At 50.8% G+C, this 17,521-nt stretch overlaps 1 protein-coding gene across 1 annotated transcript in view; it reads right to left on the bottom strand.

Annotated features, from left to right (window-relative positions):
* Ksr2 (kinase suppressor of ras 2) overlaps positions 1-17,521 on the bottom strand; it is a 346,061-nt gene that overhangs the window by 251,314 nt on the left and 77,226 nt on the right. Inside the window, 1 exon segment of the mRNA XM_050158922.1 lies at positions 14,913-15,063. Coding sequence (XP_050014879.1) covers positions 14,913-15,063 — 151 coding nt within the window.

Below are 17,521 nucleotides of genomic sequence, written 5' to 3' on the forward strand. Positions count from 1 at the left end.
TAATCTGACTACGGTCCACTAGGAAAACCAGACTCTGGCCATTGCAAGCCTCACACCAACTCAATTATGGCTTTCTATGCCTCTTACAGAGACTCGTTGTCCCCTATGGAATCTCCTGCCTTCCATCTTGCGTCAGATGACTTGAGCCGTCGTCTTGCTGGCTGTGGGCATCACTCCCCACAGCCGCAGGAACCATACAGCTCTGAGGAGAAGTCAGTCCATGGTCCCAGCCACAGCCATCTTCACCAAGAAGTGCTGGCGGTGCCGGGAGGGGCTCATTTGTTCGTCTGTTTATTCTCTCGTTTATCTGCTGGCACTGAGGATGGAACCCAGGACTCCCAAACCCGATGGGCCCTCCATCTATCACAGAGCGCTCAGGGGCCTTTTGATTGACAGGACTAAGGGGAAAGGGATGAGCTCCACTGGCGCCTCAAAGGTGGAAGCCATAAACATGCACAACCTAGCCGCCCCCCTCCAGAGTTACCCAGGCCCCCAGGTAACACAATGGAAGGCACTGTGATGAAACAGTGCTGGGACTAATCAGAAATGCTAGGAACACCCCCATCCGAGACCGCCCAGCTATCTGTCTGGTCTCCCTGATACGGAGTTCTGACTACAATGCCCCACCCTGGGACAACTTGTATTAAGGAAGGACTCTGCTCCCAGTCCCCAGCCTGCAAGTCCTCTGGGCTACAAACACATTCACTTTGGGGGCATAAATACAGTCTCTGTGACAGGCCATGGGCGACTTCTTCCACTTCTCAGTTATGTTACAAGAAGACGGTGGCTCTGACTTTTTCTTCTGCTCTAAAACACTATGGGGGCTGAAGTGTGCCCCCTTCACCTACAGGGAAGTAGCTTCAGTAAACTCACAGGATGAGCCAGCCCTGGATAGAACTGCCTTCGAGAAGCCCACCACAGGCACGTTGTACGGACACAGTCCTGGGGTGACAAGGCACAGGGAAGAAACTTCTATCATACACCTCTTCAAGTGGATGATTTACAGCCCCAAAACACCAGCAACCAACGGTCCTGCTCAGATGGTTGGGCAGCTCCGTAGCTGAGCCTGTACTACTTCATCTGCTCCTCACGATCACACTGTGAGCTACAAGGCAGTCAGCTCCTTGCAAAGACTGAGCCCCCTCCATGTGTTCTAGAAGTGGCTGGGCCCGCAGGAGGCCAGGACTATACGTCCCAGGCTCGGAACTCAACACCTCCCATATACCCCAACAGAGCCATAGCCTGGCCAGGGTAGGTGAAAGTACCAGGCCCCCTCTGCCAAACCGGGCCTGTGATATCCATGCATACATCTGCATGAGCTCATACATCTGTTCCCTTTGCTTATTTTTGGTTTTTGTTTTGGTCTGTATGCCAGGCGCATGTTACAGGCTAAGATGCAGGTCAGCATGGAAGCCAAGGCTTGTCGCTTCCCTCCCTGTTAACAGAGCTGCCGACAGATTTGGGGGGAGCTTCTCCACAGCTGGAGCTAGCCCCAAATCCCACCCTTGGTTCTTTCCAGATGTCTCCCAAGAGAAACAAGCCGCTGCCCAGATTCTAGATTCCCGGCTGCCTGCTTCCACCCCTGGGAAAGGACTTGTCTTTCTCCATTTAATTGGTTTGAGAGTGGAGCAGGGAGACAGACCCAGGGGCCTGGATGGCAAGATGCTGAGAGGAGGTGAGTGAAAGTAAGGTCCCTTCTGAGCAGACAGAAACTGTGAACCTGCTCAGACACCCACAGACCAAGGCCAGCCAGGAAGAGACCAAATTGCACAAACCACTTTTGGGTGTCAGCCTGCCAGCAAGGAAGCTCTGTCTGTGAATTACACCCACATTAATTTCCTGCTGTCTAGATCCAGCCACCCTCCCCATCCCACCTCCACCCACTCCAAGACTCAGTTTCCCCTAATTTCAGATGATTCAACCCAGGTTCCAGTTTGCATACACTGCCGAATCCCTTCCAGGGAGTCCAAATGCATGCCAAAGGAAAATTGTTAGACAGCGCCTTTTGGTGGTCACACATGGTACTGCACCATCACAAGGCTACCTCAGTGGGCTGTCCAAGCAAACGCAGTGACGAAAGTCTGTGGTCTCGGAGTTATTTGACCCTGCTAGGGCTTAAAGCAAAAACACAGGCCTGCCACCTCGATGTTCTCCAGCTCACCACAATGACCTAAGCACAAGGCCTTTGGAAGGTACCACTTAATAGGCAACACCCGATAGACCCGGGCATCTCACAGATTGGCCTGGAATCCGGACACAAAGCAAAGCAACCCCTCATTTCTTCTCCACAAAGTGACAGACAGAGCAGGGCCAAACAAGTTCCAAAGAAAGGAAAGGACTGAGTAATGGCCCTAAACTGAGCCCTATTCCCAAGGGCAGGGCTGGTGCGGGGATAACTGCCCCTCACCATGTGCCAACACAACAGCTTCTCTCTGTTCTTGGAAGAAGAGGTAGTTTCAGGCTTCTTTAGGGGTGTGAGGTGGTCCCATATTCCAGAATCCCTTTGGGATACAGCATACATTTCCCCACGGATAACCAGGGACTCCCAAGTAGGAATGCCATCAGAAAGTTCTGTTCACGTGGTACCTGTGTCCTCCACACTCCAGAGCTGATGCGCTAGAGAACTCTGTCTCAAAAGTCACAGACAACTAATTCACGGAGGCACCTGCTTTGGGGTGTTGCTGGCTAGTTTGGGGTGTGTGCTGGCTAGTTTTATCTCAACTTGACACAAGCTAGAGTCACCTGAGAAGGAACCTCAATTAAGAAAATAACTCCACAAGATCAGGCTGTACTCAAGTCTGTGGGGGCATTTTCTTAATTAGTGATCAATGGGGGAGGGCTCAGTCCATTGAGTGGTGCCATTCCTGGGCTGGAAGGCCTGGGCTCTGTAAGAAGGCAGACTGAGCAAGCCATGGGAGCAGCAGCCTCCATGGTCTCTGCATGAGCTCCTGCCTCCAGGTTCCTGCCCTGCTTGAGTTCCTGTCCTGACTTCCTTCAGTGATGGACTATGATGTGGAAGTGTAAGCCCAATGAACCTTTTCCTCCCCAAGATGCTCTCTCTGGCCATGGTGTTCATCACAGCAGTAGTGACCCTAATTAAGACAGGGTGAGATTTACATGGGCCCTCTGTTGGGTACTGGACACGCCCCCCACTTCTGCCCTCCTTGAGCATTTAACTATCTTAAGTCCCCTGCGAACGCCAGCCCCACACAAGCACTGCGCTGTGTGCACATAAACAGTCTACACACCACAGCCCACAGAGTTCTTTCCCTCAACACCTCCCTAGGCCCCTCCCCTAAAGGAAGTTCTTTTCCACAGCCCCCCCAAATCTCTCCTGATTTAGAGCCGTGTGTGTTTTATTTAACGCTTTTTTTTTCTCGCATACTTGGTCTTTTTTAAGGTTAACAACTGTTTCTTCTGAAGTGCCAGATAGTAAATATCTCAGCCAGGCGGCACACTTCTGCTGTTAAGTGTTAAAACATTAGTAGCCAGACCTGTGGGGACCTGCCTGTGGGGGCGTGGCTGTAGGGGTGTGGCTGTAGGGGCGTGCCTTGGGCGTGGTTGTGGGAGCCTTCTTGGGGGCGTGGTTGTGGGCGTGGTTGTGGGAACGTGCCTTGGGGGCGTGGCTGTGGGGCGTGCCTGTGGTTCCAGCACTGGGGATTTGAGAGTTAGAGGATGGTCCGGGCTACAGTAGAGGTAGCCTTAGACAACATACAAACAAATAGGGGTAGCAATATGCTAATAAAATCTCATCTTAAAAGCCAATAGTGGCCTGAGATGGCCCAGCGGAGAGGACGAGCTCACTCACCTGTTGTCATTGTCATTTCTCCCATCACCAACACTCAAACCACAAAGGCTTTTCCTCACTTCTCTCGCAGGAAAAGCTCGCAAACAGCTCCTACCTCCCGCTGCCCCTCCAGGGGAAGGCTCCGTGGTGGAACTGGGTCAGTTCACTGGCTTGTTAATTCATTCAAGTATTTTTGTTCCTACATTAAATAGTTTGTAGAAAATGAAGGGATTCCTGAGTGACCGGGGGGGGGGGGGGCGTGTACCACCTTCCTGTGCCTTGGTTCTCTTATATAAAAAGAAAACACAAGGCAGGATAAAATTAAGTGAAATCACTTTCAAAAATCACCTTGCCATCGCATGCCACACACATGCTTCAAACATGGCTACTGTTCGTTTGTTTTTGTTTTTGCTGTTGTGAGATGGGCCTAGTGTCCATATTTACTGTCTGAAGTGGATGATCTATACATCAGACACAGGATAGCCTCTTTAAGAGCTGGAGCAGGTGGATCCAGGAGGCTGCCTGGGAGCGGTGACATTTAAGCTGCCACATCCTAAAGCATCATCAGGACTTGTCACGCATGGCAAAGTTAGCTTTGGGGAACGCAGATCAGGGAGGGGTACAAACAGGGCGTTTGCTTCAGGAGTGAAACACAAAAGTTGTTCTGCGAGGGACAGAGCACAAGAGGCATAAAACACATCCACAAACCAAAAGGTGGAGGTTTCCTTCCCTTCCAACCTCTGCTGAAGTCGCACGGCCTCTGGGGTGTTGTCCCGGAAGAGAGAGAATGAGGATGAGCAGGAAGGAAGCGATGATTTCCTGATCCCAGAGCAGCGCCCACCTAGCCAGGTCTTCCTTCTGACTGTTTCCTTAGGGGCCATGGTTTAACTGTGAATGAGTTGGAGGGATGACTAGGGGATAAGAGTACCAGCTGCTCTTCCAGAGGACCTGGGTTCAGTTCTCAGCACCCACATGGTAGCTCACAACTGTCTGTAGCTCCAGTTCCAGAGGATCCGACAGCCTCATACAAACAAGCAGGGAAAACACCAATGCACATGAAATAAAAATGAATAAACCATTAAATGTTAATGGATATGCAAATAAAGATGCAAATTAAGCCAGGCAGTGGTGGCGCACGCCTTTAATCCCAGCACTTGGGAGGCAGAGGCAGGCGGATCTCTGTGAGTTCGAGACCAGCCTGGTCTACAAGAGCTAGTTCCAGGACAGGCTCCAAAACCACAGAGAAACCCTGTCTCGAAAAACCAAAAAAAAAAAAAAAAGATGCAAATTAAACTCCATACAATATTAAAATTGTTTTAATTTTTCCTTCCCCTAATAGCCTGGGCCTTTTTCTGTACCCAACCACAAACTGGTCACTACAAAACAATGGAATGAAGTTTAAGGTCACCTGAGGCAGGACTCCAGCCGTGAGGAGTCAGAGCCAGCTATGGCCATCCTTAGGTGACTGCAAAATTATTGCCTTCCAGAACAATGCTATTTTCCCCACGCTCCCTGACACACACGCTTGCTGTGATTTGTTGCTTAACTTACTTATATTTGCAGAACTGGGGACAGAACACAGGGTCTTTCTTGGGCAAGCCCTACAAGTGCTCCGCCACTAAACCATGCCCCCATGCAAGTGCTCTGCCACTAGGCCACGCTCCCAGCTCATCGGGTCCCAGGCAGGCCCCACCCTCTCTTGGACCACAGCCAGGAGGAACAGAGGCTGACGAAGGGAAATGCTCCCCTGTCCTCCTATAATGGGGTTTTCTCTCCCTGTGACCCGGAAGCTGGGTCTGTCCTCCCACCTGTGGGTGGCTTTCTTGGCATTGTCATCTAAAATTGGTACACAGCCTTCTAGTTGCTTCCTTTTATCTCCTGAACTTTTATCCCACCCCTGAACCCCCAAAGGGCCAGCTCTCACTCTGAGCAAATGAGGACACAGGGATCAACCAGAGTTAAGGGGAAGCTGTTCCCATTTCTCTGTTATCTATGAACCTTGTCTCAAGTCAGATAGAACTGAGTTCAAACCGCTTTTGGCACTCAGCTGCTGTGTGATTCCAGGCAAAGAATGAACCTCTCTGAGCCTTATTTCTTTACAAGGAAATAGAAGCCTCCATTGGAGTCCATGTGGTTGTTACGAGGACTCTGAAAGTCAGTCAGCACTGTGGTTGATGGTCCAACCTGGGACTTGACCCGTCTCAAACAAAAAATAGTGCTGGGTAATGAGGCAGAAACCTGAGCTGGAGGCAGAGCTCCCTAAGGAGACTTTGAGCTGAGATCAAAAAGGAACCAGCTAGGGGAAGGCCAGGAGAGCATAGTCCAAGCAAAGAGTGACCTGTGCGAAGGTCCTGGGGCAGTCCCAGCTCAAGGAAGAAGCCGGGGGCTTGTAGTGGGCTTCTGAAGACACTGGGGAACGGGATCAGGAGCCTGGGATACAGACTATTCTAAGACATAAGTCACTGCTTAGAGCTAACTCACGACCCTCACAGACCTCCGCCCTTCCAGCCACAAGGCACAAGGTCACTGTCAATTGTATACCGGCCACTCTACCATTATCTCCAGGTGCTGGGGACATAAATACTGGTGCCAGTGGCAGGTGGTGGGTGTTTTGTTCCCACAAGACACTTCCAGGGAAGCCTCTGACTGTTGTTTCTTCAAAGCAACGGGTGAACAAGAGAAAGAGACCAACTCAGGACTGACCTACAAGGGAGTAGGTGATTACGACCTCAGCTACTGACACAGGCGAGGAGGGAACAGTATGTTCCCCAGCAGGCCCAGACATCACAGGTAAAGATCTGTGATCTCATTCAGATGTGGGAGGAGGCAGGAGACAAGGAGGCAAACTTGAAGAATCCAGAAAGATAACCAGGGACTGGGGTGACCATTTGTTGCTCAGGGAGCTATAACCACCCTGTTTGTACCTCAGTTCGGCAGCTGGGTGTGGCAGCAGGCACTGAAGGCAGCTGGGCAGTGGAGAAGCCTAACGCAAGCTCCTTTCATCCTTGATTCTGAGCTCTGTAGAACAGCATGGAGACCCTGCCCTTCCAGAACCTTCTTCCACAGTTCCCGCTTCCTGACAGCATCATTGTCACATGATCAGCCTGACACCTGGATCCTGCTGGTAGCAGGTTCTAGAACCCTGTCTCTGTACTACTCTAGGGCAGCATTGGCCAGGGTGAAAGATATTTTCGGTCAGTGTTGACCAAGGGGAAGGGTATTCTAGGTCAACACCGGCCGGGGTGAAGGGTATTCTAGGTCAACACCGGCCGGGGTGAAGGGTATTCTAGGTCAACACCGGCCGGGGTGAAGGGTATTCTAGGTCAACACTGGCCAGGGTGAAGGGTATTCTAGGTTGGCGTTGGTCAGGGGAAGCAGTGGCCACCAAGGCATGGAGGGCCACATGTGTTTAGACCAAAAGAAGGCATGACCCTGAGGTACTGACCCCGTATATCCTCCCAACCCTTCCTGAAACAAGGTCCGTATGACATGTCCTCACAGTGGTGACCTCAGGCCAGACATTCTTCATAAGACCCACAAAGACAGTGATGGTTCATTGGAGGCCCTTAGTCACTGTAAGTGCAGGTCACATGAAGGCCCTGGTCACTGTCAGTGCAGGCCACATGAAGCCTCCTCTGAATATGTCTCTCTGTCTGATATTATCTGTGACATCTCCCAAACATCTGGCCAATGGGACCATCTAGAATGAGCTAAGGAGATATCGCAGTTGGGACTGCACTTGCCTTTGAAGCCCAAGGACTTGAGCTTCATCCCCAGCACCAAATTTTAAAAGTTTTTCTGAGCCAGGCATAGTAGTCCATGCCTTTAATCCCAGCAAATGGGAGGCAGAGGCAGGCAGAGCTCTGTGAGTTCAAGGCTAGCCTGGTCTACACAGTGAGTTCCAGAACAACCAGGGTTACACAAAGAAACCCATCTCAAATAAATAAATAAATTTATTTTTAAAAGTCCTTACATGAAGCTAGAAGATTGCTCAGGGGTTGAGCACTGGCTGCTCCCCCAGAGAACCGGGGTTTGGTTCCCAGCACCTACTCATTGGCTCACAACTGTCTGGGACTCCAGTCCCAGAACACGACACCCTCCTGTGGCCTCCACAGGTACTGCATTCACAATGGGCACAGACTGGTGCAGGCAAAATATCCATACTCATGAACAATAAATAAATATTTTTAAGTCTACATGTGAAATACAAGCACTGGGCAGCAGAGACAGGTGGATCCCGTGGCTCACTGGCCAACCAGCCCAGCCAAACTGTCACACCCAGTCCAGCTGGGAACCTGTCTCAAGTAAGATGGCGTATGAGGCATAGCATTTGAGGCTGTCTCTTGCTTCCTCATGCATGAGTATATACACACGTACACATACACGTGTATGTGTGCAAACTTTTCAAAGCAAGGAAAGTTCTAGAAGCATACTGGGCCAAAAGGGTAGTCACTAGCCACTATGGCAATGGGTCAGTGGAAATGAAGAAATCGTCTCCAACTGAAACTTTTCTAGATGGAGGAGCCTAGAGCCTGCATTAGAAGACAGCTTAGGAACACAGGTCCCCAGGGACCAAGGTTCCCTATCATTGTGAGCCTGGTCCCCAGCACTGAAGAAGCCAAGGAAGTCCTGTGGGTCGTTACAGGGTGAGTGGGTGAGCCACGGAACAAAAGTGCATCTGTGGCAAGCTTCTGTCACACATGTGTGTATCCCGAGGGGTGCTACATGCGTGGGAGGGACCCCTAAGAGCAGCCATGGAAAGAGGACATGGCGTCACGTTGGCACACGCTGTGAGCTCCTCTGGGAAGGAAGCTGTTCCCCCTCCAGCTTTCTCCAAGTCAGAGGCAAGTTGCACAATAGAGCAATCAGGACCCACTTTGTTCTAGTCAGAAGGAGAGAGTGGCGCTGCAGGCGGCTTCTGGGGGCTCCATTCAAAGCCCAACTGGTAAGAAGCCACGGAGCATCTGAGGCTGGTCTATTTCAGGGCCTCTCTGCTTCCTGCTCCTGGCTGCCAGCTCTCTCCCCACCCGATACTCAGAAGGGGCACAGGGACCAAACAGCCCAGCAAAGGCCTTGGGAGCAGCACCCTGCTCCAACCCTTTTTCTATATGGGTCCCAGTCTCATGAAGGAGGTGGACACCTTACTCTGGGCCATTACCCTGTGCTACAGCCACCACATCTGTCTGAGGTCATGTGACTGCCTACCATTCAAAGTGAGTCTTTTACGGTGGCCTCTGTCTGGAGGGCACCAACCACTTACCCCCAACAACTCCAACAATCTTTAGCATGCCTAGGGTTCCCCACCCTCCCTCCCACCACACTGGCCTGCATATCCCCATAATAACTGCCATGAGAGTTACTCAAGCCCAGGCCCCTGAGAAGAGCCACCAGCCTGGAGGTCAGACAGGCAGAGTGAGCACTTGGACTATGTAAGGAGGAAGGCAGGCAGTGAACAAGCCCTGCATGTCCCGGGAAAGAAGGCTTCGGGGGCCTTCTATTGGGTGACACGCACAAGGTGTCACCTACAGCTGGCCCTCTCCACACAGCAGTGCACTGGCTGTCAATGTCTGGGTCTTCAGAGCTGCACGTGATACATTTCTGTTATTATAAACCCCCAGTATAAGGTGTTCTGTTACAGCCGAAGGAACGAACAAACTGCGCCCCCCAGACAAAAAAGATACAAGTGTGGGAGGAAGTGGAGAAAGGTAAGTGGAAGGCAGAAGAAGGACAGAAGATAACGGTGGTGATGGTGGTGGTGACAGTGGTGATGATGGTGATGATGGTGATGGTGGTGGTGTTAGGCTAGGCATGGGTGTGACAATGCAATGGTGGTAACGATGTTGATGGGAATGATGGTGACGGTGATGGTGGTGGTGATGGTGGAAGTAACGGTGATGATGGTGATGATGATGATCATTGTGGTGGAGATGGTAATGATGGTGATGGTAGTAATGGCGGTGACAGTGTTGTTGTTGGTGATGGTGGTGATGACAGTGTTTTTGGTGGTTATGGTGGTGGTGACAGTGGTGATGATGGTGATGGTGGTGGTGATGATGGTGATGATGATGACGGTGATGATGATCATGATGGAAATGGTAGTGATGATAATGGTGGTGATGGTGGTGATGTTAGGATGGGAGGGGCTGTGCCAGTGTGATGATGGTGGTAAAGCTATGCTGACGATAAGGGCTCACTAGAGCAGCACGTGCCTAGCTCAGGGCGGGCCTTGCACTCTGCCTGCATCACTGAACATCACCCTCACTCACCACAGCCGCAGTGTGGAGAAGCCCATCACCTCTCCTCAGCTCAGCACCATGGCAACCACACCCAAAGCCACAGCAGAATCCCAAGCCAAATCTGTCAGGTTCTAGGCTCTGCCTCCCAGAACACGATTAAAGACCAAGATGGAGAAGCCAACTACAGCCACAGCTCTTGTCCAGCAGACTCAAGGCCTGAGCTAGGTCCCCAGGAGTGGAAGAGAGAAACACACACAGACAGACAGATGGACAGACAAACAGAAGAAAGCAAGCAGGCTACTAAGCCAGGTGTGGACATACATCTGCAGCCTCAGCACCTGGCAAGTGGAGACAGGAGGATCAGCCTGAGCCACATAGTTAAGTTTGAGGACAGCCTGGGCTACTTATGACCCTATTACAAAAATTAAAAGAAAAAAATCCCTGAAGGAACAAGAAGTTAGAAAGGGAGAAAGCAAGGTGGCCGGTGGCACACCATAACCCCTGTTCGTGTGACAGCCGCCACCACCACCTGTTCCAAAGGTCCTGCCACCCCCATGGCCTGCTGGACTTTTCCAGCCGGGTACAACCAACCACCATCCGGCCACACCACGCACTGTGCATGCTGCTGCTGCTGCTGTCCTTGGCCCTGCTCGGTCCTCGGCCCACAGAAAACATAACCACAGACCCCTCCGCACCCGTCTCCACGGTGCAAACAGCACGGGGCACATGGGCAGTAGCTAGCGCTCTCTGATGAGTTCTTTGAGCCGCCCCAGATCTACTGGGTTAAGCTGCCCTGGCTTGAGGAGCCCTTGCGTGTTGAATGGGGGATCGTCCTTTAGTTACAGCCCCGGGTTGATCCCCCAGCAGGAGAAAAGAGCATGAGGTCCAGACTGCTCCCTCTGGGGTTTTGCAGTCACTGGGATGGAAGAGTCTGGAGGTGAGACACAGACTCTTTTAGTAACTAGTTACAATTTTGGAAGGCATTAGCCTTGAAAAAGGGAAGGAATCATAGTGGCTGGCTCTCTGCTGCCCCCTGGTGGTTATCTATGGCAGGCACAGCATGTGGCTCCTCCCTGCAATTTTTCCCACATTAAAGAATTGATGCTGAGGACCAAGAGCCTGGGGCAGCAGCTGTGTCTACAGGACAGCGCTGCTCCAATGAGGGCGCCAGATGAGAAAACAGTCGCGGTGAGGCATGTGTGACGGAAGCATGTGTTCATTCATTTACAGAGGGGCAGAGCCTAATGGCAGAATCCAGTCAGCCATACTAAAGGGAAACCAAGGAGTTCACTGTAGCTAGGGTAAAATTTGCCAGGACAAGACTAGGGTAAGAGGCGGAAGGAGAGGTGGGGAGGGACTCTATGGTACAGCCATTGGGGGTCGATGGATGTATGTGACATTTTTAGGAGTCAAGGGTCAGGGGTCAGCTCAGGTCAGTTTGTGGGGTCCGGGAAGAAAAACCCTCTGGAGGGCCAGACTTTGGGTCTGAGGATATGAATGGGGAGCTGCAGGGAGCTCTGGACAGAGGGGCAAGTGTGAGGTGGGACACCCACACTTCCTCTGGGGTGCTGCAGAATTAGTGGGTCATCGAGCTTTTAGGGTCCGCAGAGATGGCTCGGCACAGACTGCTTGCCGTGCAGTCAGCGCTGGAGGTCAGATCCAAGCTCACAGATATAAACCAGGCGACCGGCACGAGCCTAGAACCCCAACCCTGAGGAGCGTGGAGACGGGATTGCTGAATCTTGCTGCCTCCTACTGGAGAGGACTTGCCTCAGGGGTGCACTGGGGTGCCCTTCTGTGCTCCACATAGGTGGACACATACACACACACAGATGTGCACAGACCATGCATTCACATATACAAACATATACACAAGTAAAGAAATCTAAACTATGCATGTTAGGGCTGGAAAGGAACATGAGAACGTAGTCCATGCAGAAGCCAAATCCTTAGATGTCCTTGGTCCCTGGAAAATCAAGCCATGGGAAGGGGGCCTCAAATGATTATTCATCTCTGTGTACCAGATATCAACCCTTACCCTGGGAACACACAGCAAACAGAGGTAGGTGCACAGCCTATGGAAAAGGGGCACCCAATGAAAGGCAAAAAATATGACGTGGTGACACAGCCACCTGTGGGTACCACAGAAGGGGTGGGGGGCCGATGGGCATTGTTCCCCAAGAGGTCTGAGCGCCACTGGCCTTGGTCCCATGTGTCATAAGAGCTGGGCAGAGCAGCTCATACCCAGTGCTGTCCAGAACCTAGCTCAGTGGCCACCACAAGAAGCAGGACATAGCATATGCTGTTGTCATGGAAACTTTGGAAGCACTTAAGGTGAGAGGTTTTTTCCTTTTTTTAAAATTTATTTTGGGGACTAGAGAGGTGGCTTGGAGGTTAAGAACACTGGCTGTTCTTGCAGAGGACCCGGGTTCAATCCCCAGCACCCACATAGCAGCTCACAACTGTCTGTACCTCCAGTTCCAGGGGATCTGACACCCTCACATAGACATGCAGGCAGGCAAAACACCAATGTACATTAAATAAATGATTTTTTAAATATTAATTTTGTTGTTTGGTTGGTTTAGTTTTGGTTTTTGTTGTTGTTGTTTTGGTGTCCCCCCCCCCCCAGATAGAGTTTCTCTGTGTAGTTCTGGCTGTCCTGATTTGTAGACCAGGCTGGCCTTGAACTCACAAAGATCCACCTGCCCTTGCCTCCCAAGTGCTAGGATTAACCACTGCCTGGCTGGTTTAACTTTTTGAGATAAGGTCTCACTGTGTAGCCCTAGCTATCCTGAACTTGCTATGCAGAGTAGGCAGACCTCAAATTCACAAAGATCCACCTGCCTCATCCTCTCAAATGCTGGGACTAGAGGTGCAAAATGTGTGTGTGTGTGTGTGTGTGTGTGTGTGTGTGTGTGTGTGTCTTTGTTTCTGTGTGTCTGTGTAGATGGGCACCCATGCACATGTCTGTCTTTTGTGTATATATATATTTGTGTGTACATGCCTGTGTACATGTATGTGTGCACGCGTGCTCATGCGTGAGTACATGCTACATATCTGAAGGAACCTGCAGAGACAGAAGAGGGCATCAGATCCCCTGGAGCTGGTTTACAGACAGTTGTGAGCCACCATGCGGGAGCTCACCCTCAAACCCGGATCCTCTGAAAGAGCGTAAGTCCTCTTGACCCCTCAGCTCTCCCTCAAAGCATGGATGGGCATAGCTCACAATCCTAAGCGACAAGTGTGAGCAGAGGGTCATGGCCAGCATTTGACATAGCATAAGGGATACAGTCAGGATGCGACTCTGTGGTAGAGCGCTTGCCTGCAGGGTCAAGGCTCTGGGTCCAGTTGCCAGCACCACACACGTACAAATGGCGACGCTACAGATGCAAGGGGAACGAATCTGACATGTCTGTCTCCCCGTGTGCCTGCCAGGCTAGGTCCTGTGTCAGAAAACACGCTTCGGCTGTGTGCAGAATGTGCTCTACACGTATGGAGAGCTGTTAGAACACAGATGAGCAGGAAACATGTTTCCTGGGCACGAAGGTATTCCTGGGTTCACATGGTGATTTGGCGCAATTTGGAGGGAGGATACACGTAAACATGTTTGCACGCTCGTGTGGAGACCAGTTTTTTGTTTTGTTTTGTTTTGTTTAGATATTGTTTGAGACTGTGTCTCTCACTCAACTGGAACTCGTTGCATGGGCCAGGTGTGCCTCACTGGACCGACAAGCCTACGCCACCACAACTAGCTTTTTCTTAACATGGGTTTTTGAGATGAACTGGAAACCGGTTCTGTCTGGTTTACTGCCGGGTCCCCCACCCTGATGGCCTAGTAACAGTCACTCTGTAAATCGTAATTGCTGGTTTATGTGTTTTCTAACCACAGTAAGAATTAACAGCCGTCAGATTGTGCCAGACCTGCGGTCGACGGCGCCACCTTGTGGTGAGAACTGGAACGGCAGTGCTGGTCTTTGCAATAGTTTGCAGAGAGCCCAGGGGTGTAGGGAAGCTTCAGCGGCCTACTGTTAATACTCCACTAATAAACTCGGTGGGTTTTCATCCTTTTTCTTTTGAGACAGAGTCTCCGTATCCCACACTGGCTTCAAACTCTCTCTGTAACCAAAGATGGTCTTCTGGCTTCTGCCTCCCAAATGCCTGGGTTATAATCCTTTACCACCACACTCCATTAACAAGGTGCTGGGGATCAAACCCAGAGCTTTGTGTGTGCCCCGAAAACACTCTACCAACTAACTGAACTATACCCCCAGCCCCGCAACACAATTTTGAGCGACTAATTGGAACGACACAGGAAAAACAATGACAAATTCAGATTGCAAATTATTAATAAAACAAAGCCACAAATTTTTTCTTAGGAGAAAAAAATTTTTAAATAATATGTCTAAATAATCTTACCAGTGCTCTGGAAAAAATGAAGGGGGGGAGAAAAAGAGGAGGAGGAGGAAGGAAGGAAGGAAGGAATATAACGGTAGGCATGGAAGGATTGCCGTAGAAAATACAGTGAAATGAAAACTGCAGGTCCCTGGGGGCCGGGGCCTGGGCAGTTACAACCTTCTCTCTCTCATGAAGAATGCATAGTGTTTTTGCACAGAAATGAGCAGAACTACGACTTAGAACAAAAAGCCACTTCCCAGTGTATGAGGTTTGGAAGAGACCCTGATCTTCCAGGGTTCCCACATCAGGACCCTAATAACCCAGGACCCATAGTGAGCCATCCTCTAGGGTGGCAAGTCCCGCCTGCTTCCAAATCTCTGCTCGAGCTGGCTTTTCAGGGTCCACTCTCTGATGTGCCGACCTGCACAGGAAGCATGAAGGACCATGCCGACCAGCTGGGGATAGTCCTGACCTCCTGGACTGTTCATGCTTACCTGATGTGTGCACATTCCTGAGACAGGACAGGGAGGCGTTGAGCCGGGCACACTCCTCCCGGTTGGCTCCGTACTTCTCCACTGTCTCGCACACCTGCTCATCTGTCATTTCTAGAAGGTCCTCCAGGCTCAGCTGGTCAGGGGAGATCTCCTAGGGAAGGGGACAAAGGCAGTCAGCTGGACCTGGAACCCAAGTGCCTGGCCAGACAGAATGGCATTGTGTATCTCCATACCGCTCTCTTGTGGCACTCAGGAGAACTGCAGAGGGAAACAGCATGGCACCTCTCACACTGCCCTCTGCAGGTGCCCAATAAGAGGCACTGTATTATGTAAACACTTGGTTGGATTTGGGGTTTAGTCTCCCATGCACTTGGATGGGTAACTTAACCTCTCTAGGCTTTGCTCGTCACTTATAAAATGGAGGTGCTGAGTGCAGGTGCACACTCAGTATATGAGCAACAGTCCACACTTGCAGTCCAGCTTGTTGCAGCCTTCTGTGTGTAGATGGCCACTCTGTTCATCCAGGGTGGACTCAGAACAGGCCAGTTAAACACAAAACCTCCTCCCCTCTCAGCTTCCTTTCTGACGTATCCACAGGAGGATCGATGGGGGCTTTAAGAGACTAAGAGGAAGGCAGCCCAAGTCCCATGGGCGGCTGAGGTTGGAAATGAATCTTGACAGTTACTGAGCATGGTGAGGCTATGTGGCAAGACTGAGAAATGGTAGGAACCAGGGGGGAGGAGCTGTGTGAACAAGGGAGCTGAGGATGGGAGAAGCAGGATTTCCAGCTTGCAAGGTGTGGGACAGGGGGCCCCTGCCCTGCCCTGCCCTGCAAACAGCCCCCTCCCTAAACCAATCCTACATAAGTCTGCAACATTGCCAACGAGCTCCTCAAGTTCATCCAGAGTAACCGATAGTAGTGAAGGGTTTTACATGAACACAGTGTGTTATTATTTAGATTTGTAAATCTGCGGACAGTGATTCATGGGTGATAAGAGTGGGCTCCTTCTGTCCTCTCCTGGCCATGACTATGTACTGCAACAACATACAGAGTCAGATAAAGCAAAATCCATAAATCCCATTTTTCACACACACACAAAGAGCTACAGTGTAAGAGCCAGAGCCCAGACAGCGACTGTGAAGTCAGGGCAGGGATGGGATAAAAACTGAGTCACCTAGGCAGGAACATGGAGCAGGTAAACCTCCTTCGGCGGGACGAGGCAGGGTTGGGGCTGCAGGCTGAACATTCAGAGAACAATGCTATTCTAGGTTGACCCCAGCTGCCCTGATAAAACACTCTGACCAATAGCAACTTAGGAGGAAAGATTTACTTGGCTTACACTTCCAGGCTATAGTTCATCACTGAAGACAATCAGGACACGACAGGAACCTGGTGCAGACTTGGAAGAGCACCGTGTGCTGCCTCTTTACACAGCCCAGGCTGGTCTGCCTAGGGATGGCACCACCCACAGTGGGCTGGGCCCTCCCGTATCAGTTAGCAATCAGACATCTCTCCCAGATGGGGCCACGGGCTGTCCTAAATAAGATGATTATTCAGTGCTGACTTTTCAGGTCGTTTTGAGTTGTGTGACGTTGACAGCTGGTGATAACACAGATGCACAAGCTAAAGCCCTCTCCTTGCTGTGGGACTGTACATTTTAACCCTATGATTTAGAAGGGGTGTGTGCATGCGTGTGTGTGTCTGTGTGTGTGCACGTGTGTATGTGTGTCTCTGTGTGTGTGTCTGTGTGTGTTACCCTGATGCTTAGGCTCATAAGGGAGCACACACACATCTATTCATGACAAGATGAAGAAGGTCAGAGCAGCCTGGGCCAGAGAGAGAGAGAGCTTGTGTATGTTCTGGTGACATAATCCCAGGTGGGGTCGTATTGACAGTACTCAACACGGATTTCCTGTAATGCCACAAAGATCATGTGAAAGGGAAGGTGTGTGTGTGTACATGAACGTGTGTGTGTGGTGTGTGCACACGTATGCACAGGGTGTGTGTGTATATATACTGTATGTGTGTATGTGAGTATATGTGTGCGCGCAGATGTATCTGCATGTGTACATGTGTGCCTTTGAGTGTGAACGGAGGTCCAGAGGTGTGCGTGAATAAGTGTGGATGTGTATTGTGAATGTGTGTGTGTGATATGTGTGTACATAAATGCGTACACACTGATGTGTATGTGTGTGCGATATGTATGTGAGTGTATGTGTTCATCTGTGCATGTATGTGTGTCTGTGTGTGTGTTTGTTTTACCAGGGAAGCTGGACTTCGATTTTCACACATGCCAGGCAAGGTCTCTACCATTGCACTGTGTCATCAGCAAACATGATTTGTTACCGCCACCTGCAGACCCAGATGCTAAAGCACAGATAAGTTAAACCTTTAGCCCAAGTCACACAGCAAGAGCGTGGTGGAGGCAACATTTGAACACAGGGCATGTCTCATAGCTGGCTCCCTATATCCCTTTTACTTCGTGAGAGCAGCCCCTGGTGGACAAGCCTGTGAACTGCAGGCAGGGAGGCCTCACTCCTCACCCCGCCTAGGAATGCCTCTCTAGTGGACTAAGAGCCCCAAAGAGGTGATCTGGTGGAATCTCAGG

Source organism: Alexandromys fortis, unplaced genomic scaffold (assembly GCF_014885135.2).
Source record: "Alexandromys fortis isolate MF-2015 unplaced genomic scaffold, M_Fortis_MF-2015_v1.1 scaffold_90, whole genome shotgun sequence".
Classification (NCBI taxonomy): Eukaryota; Metazoa; Chordata; class Mammalia; order Rodentia; family Cricetidae; genus Alexandromys; species Alexandromys fortis.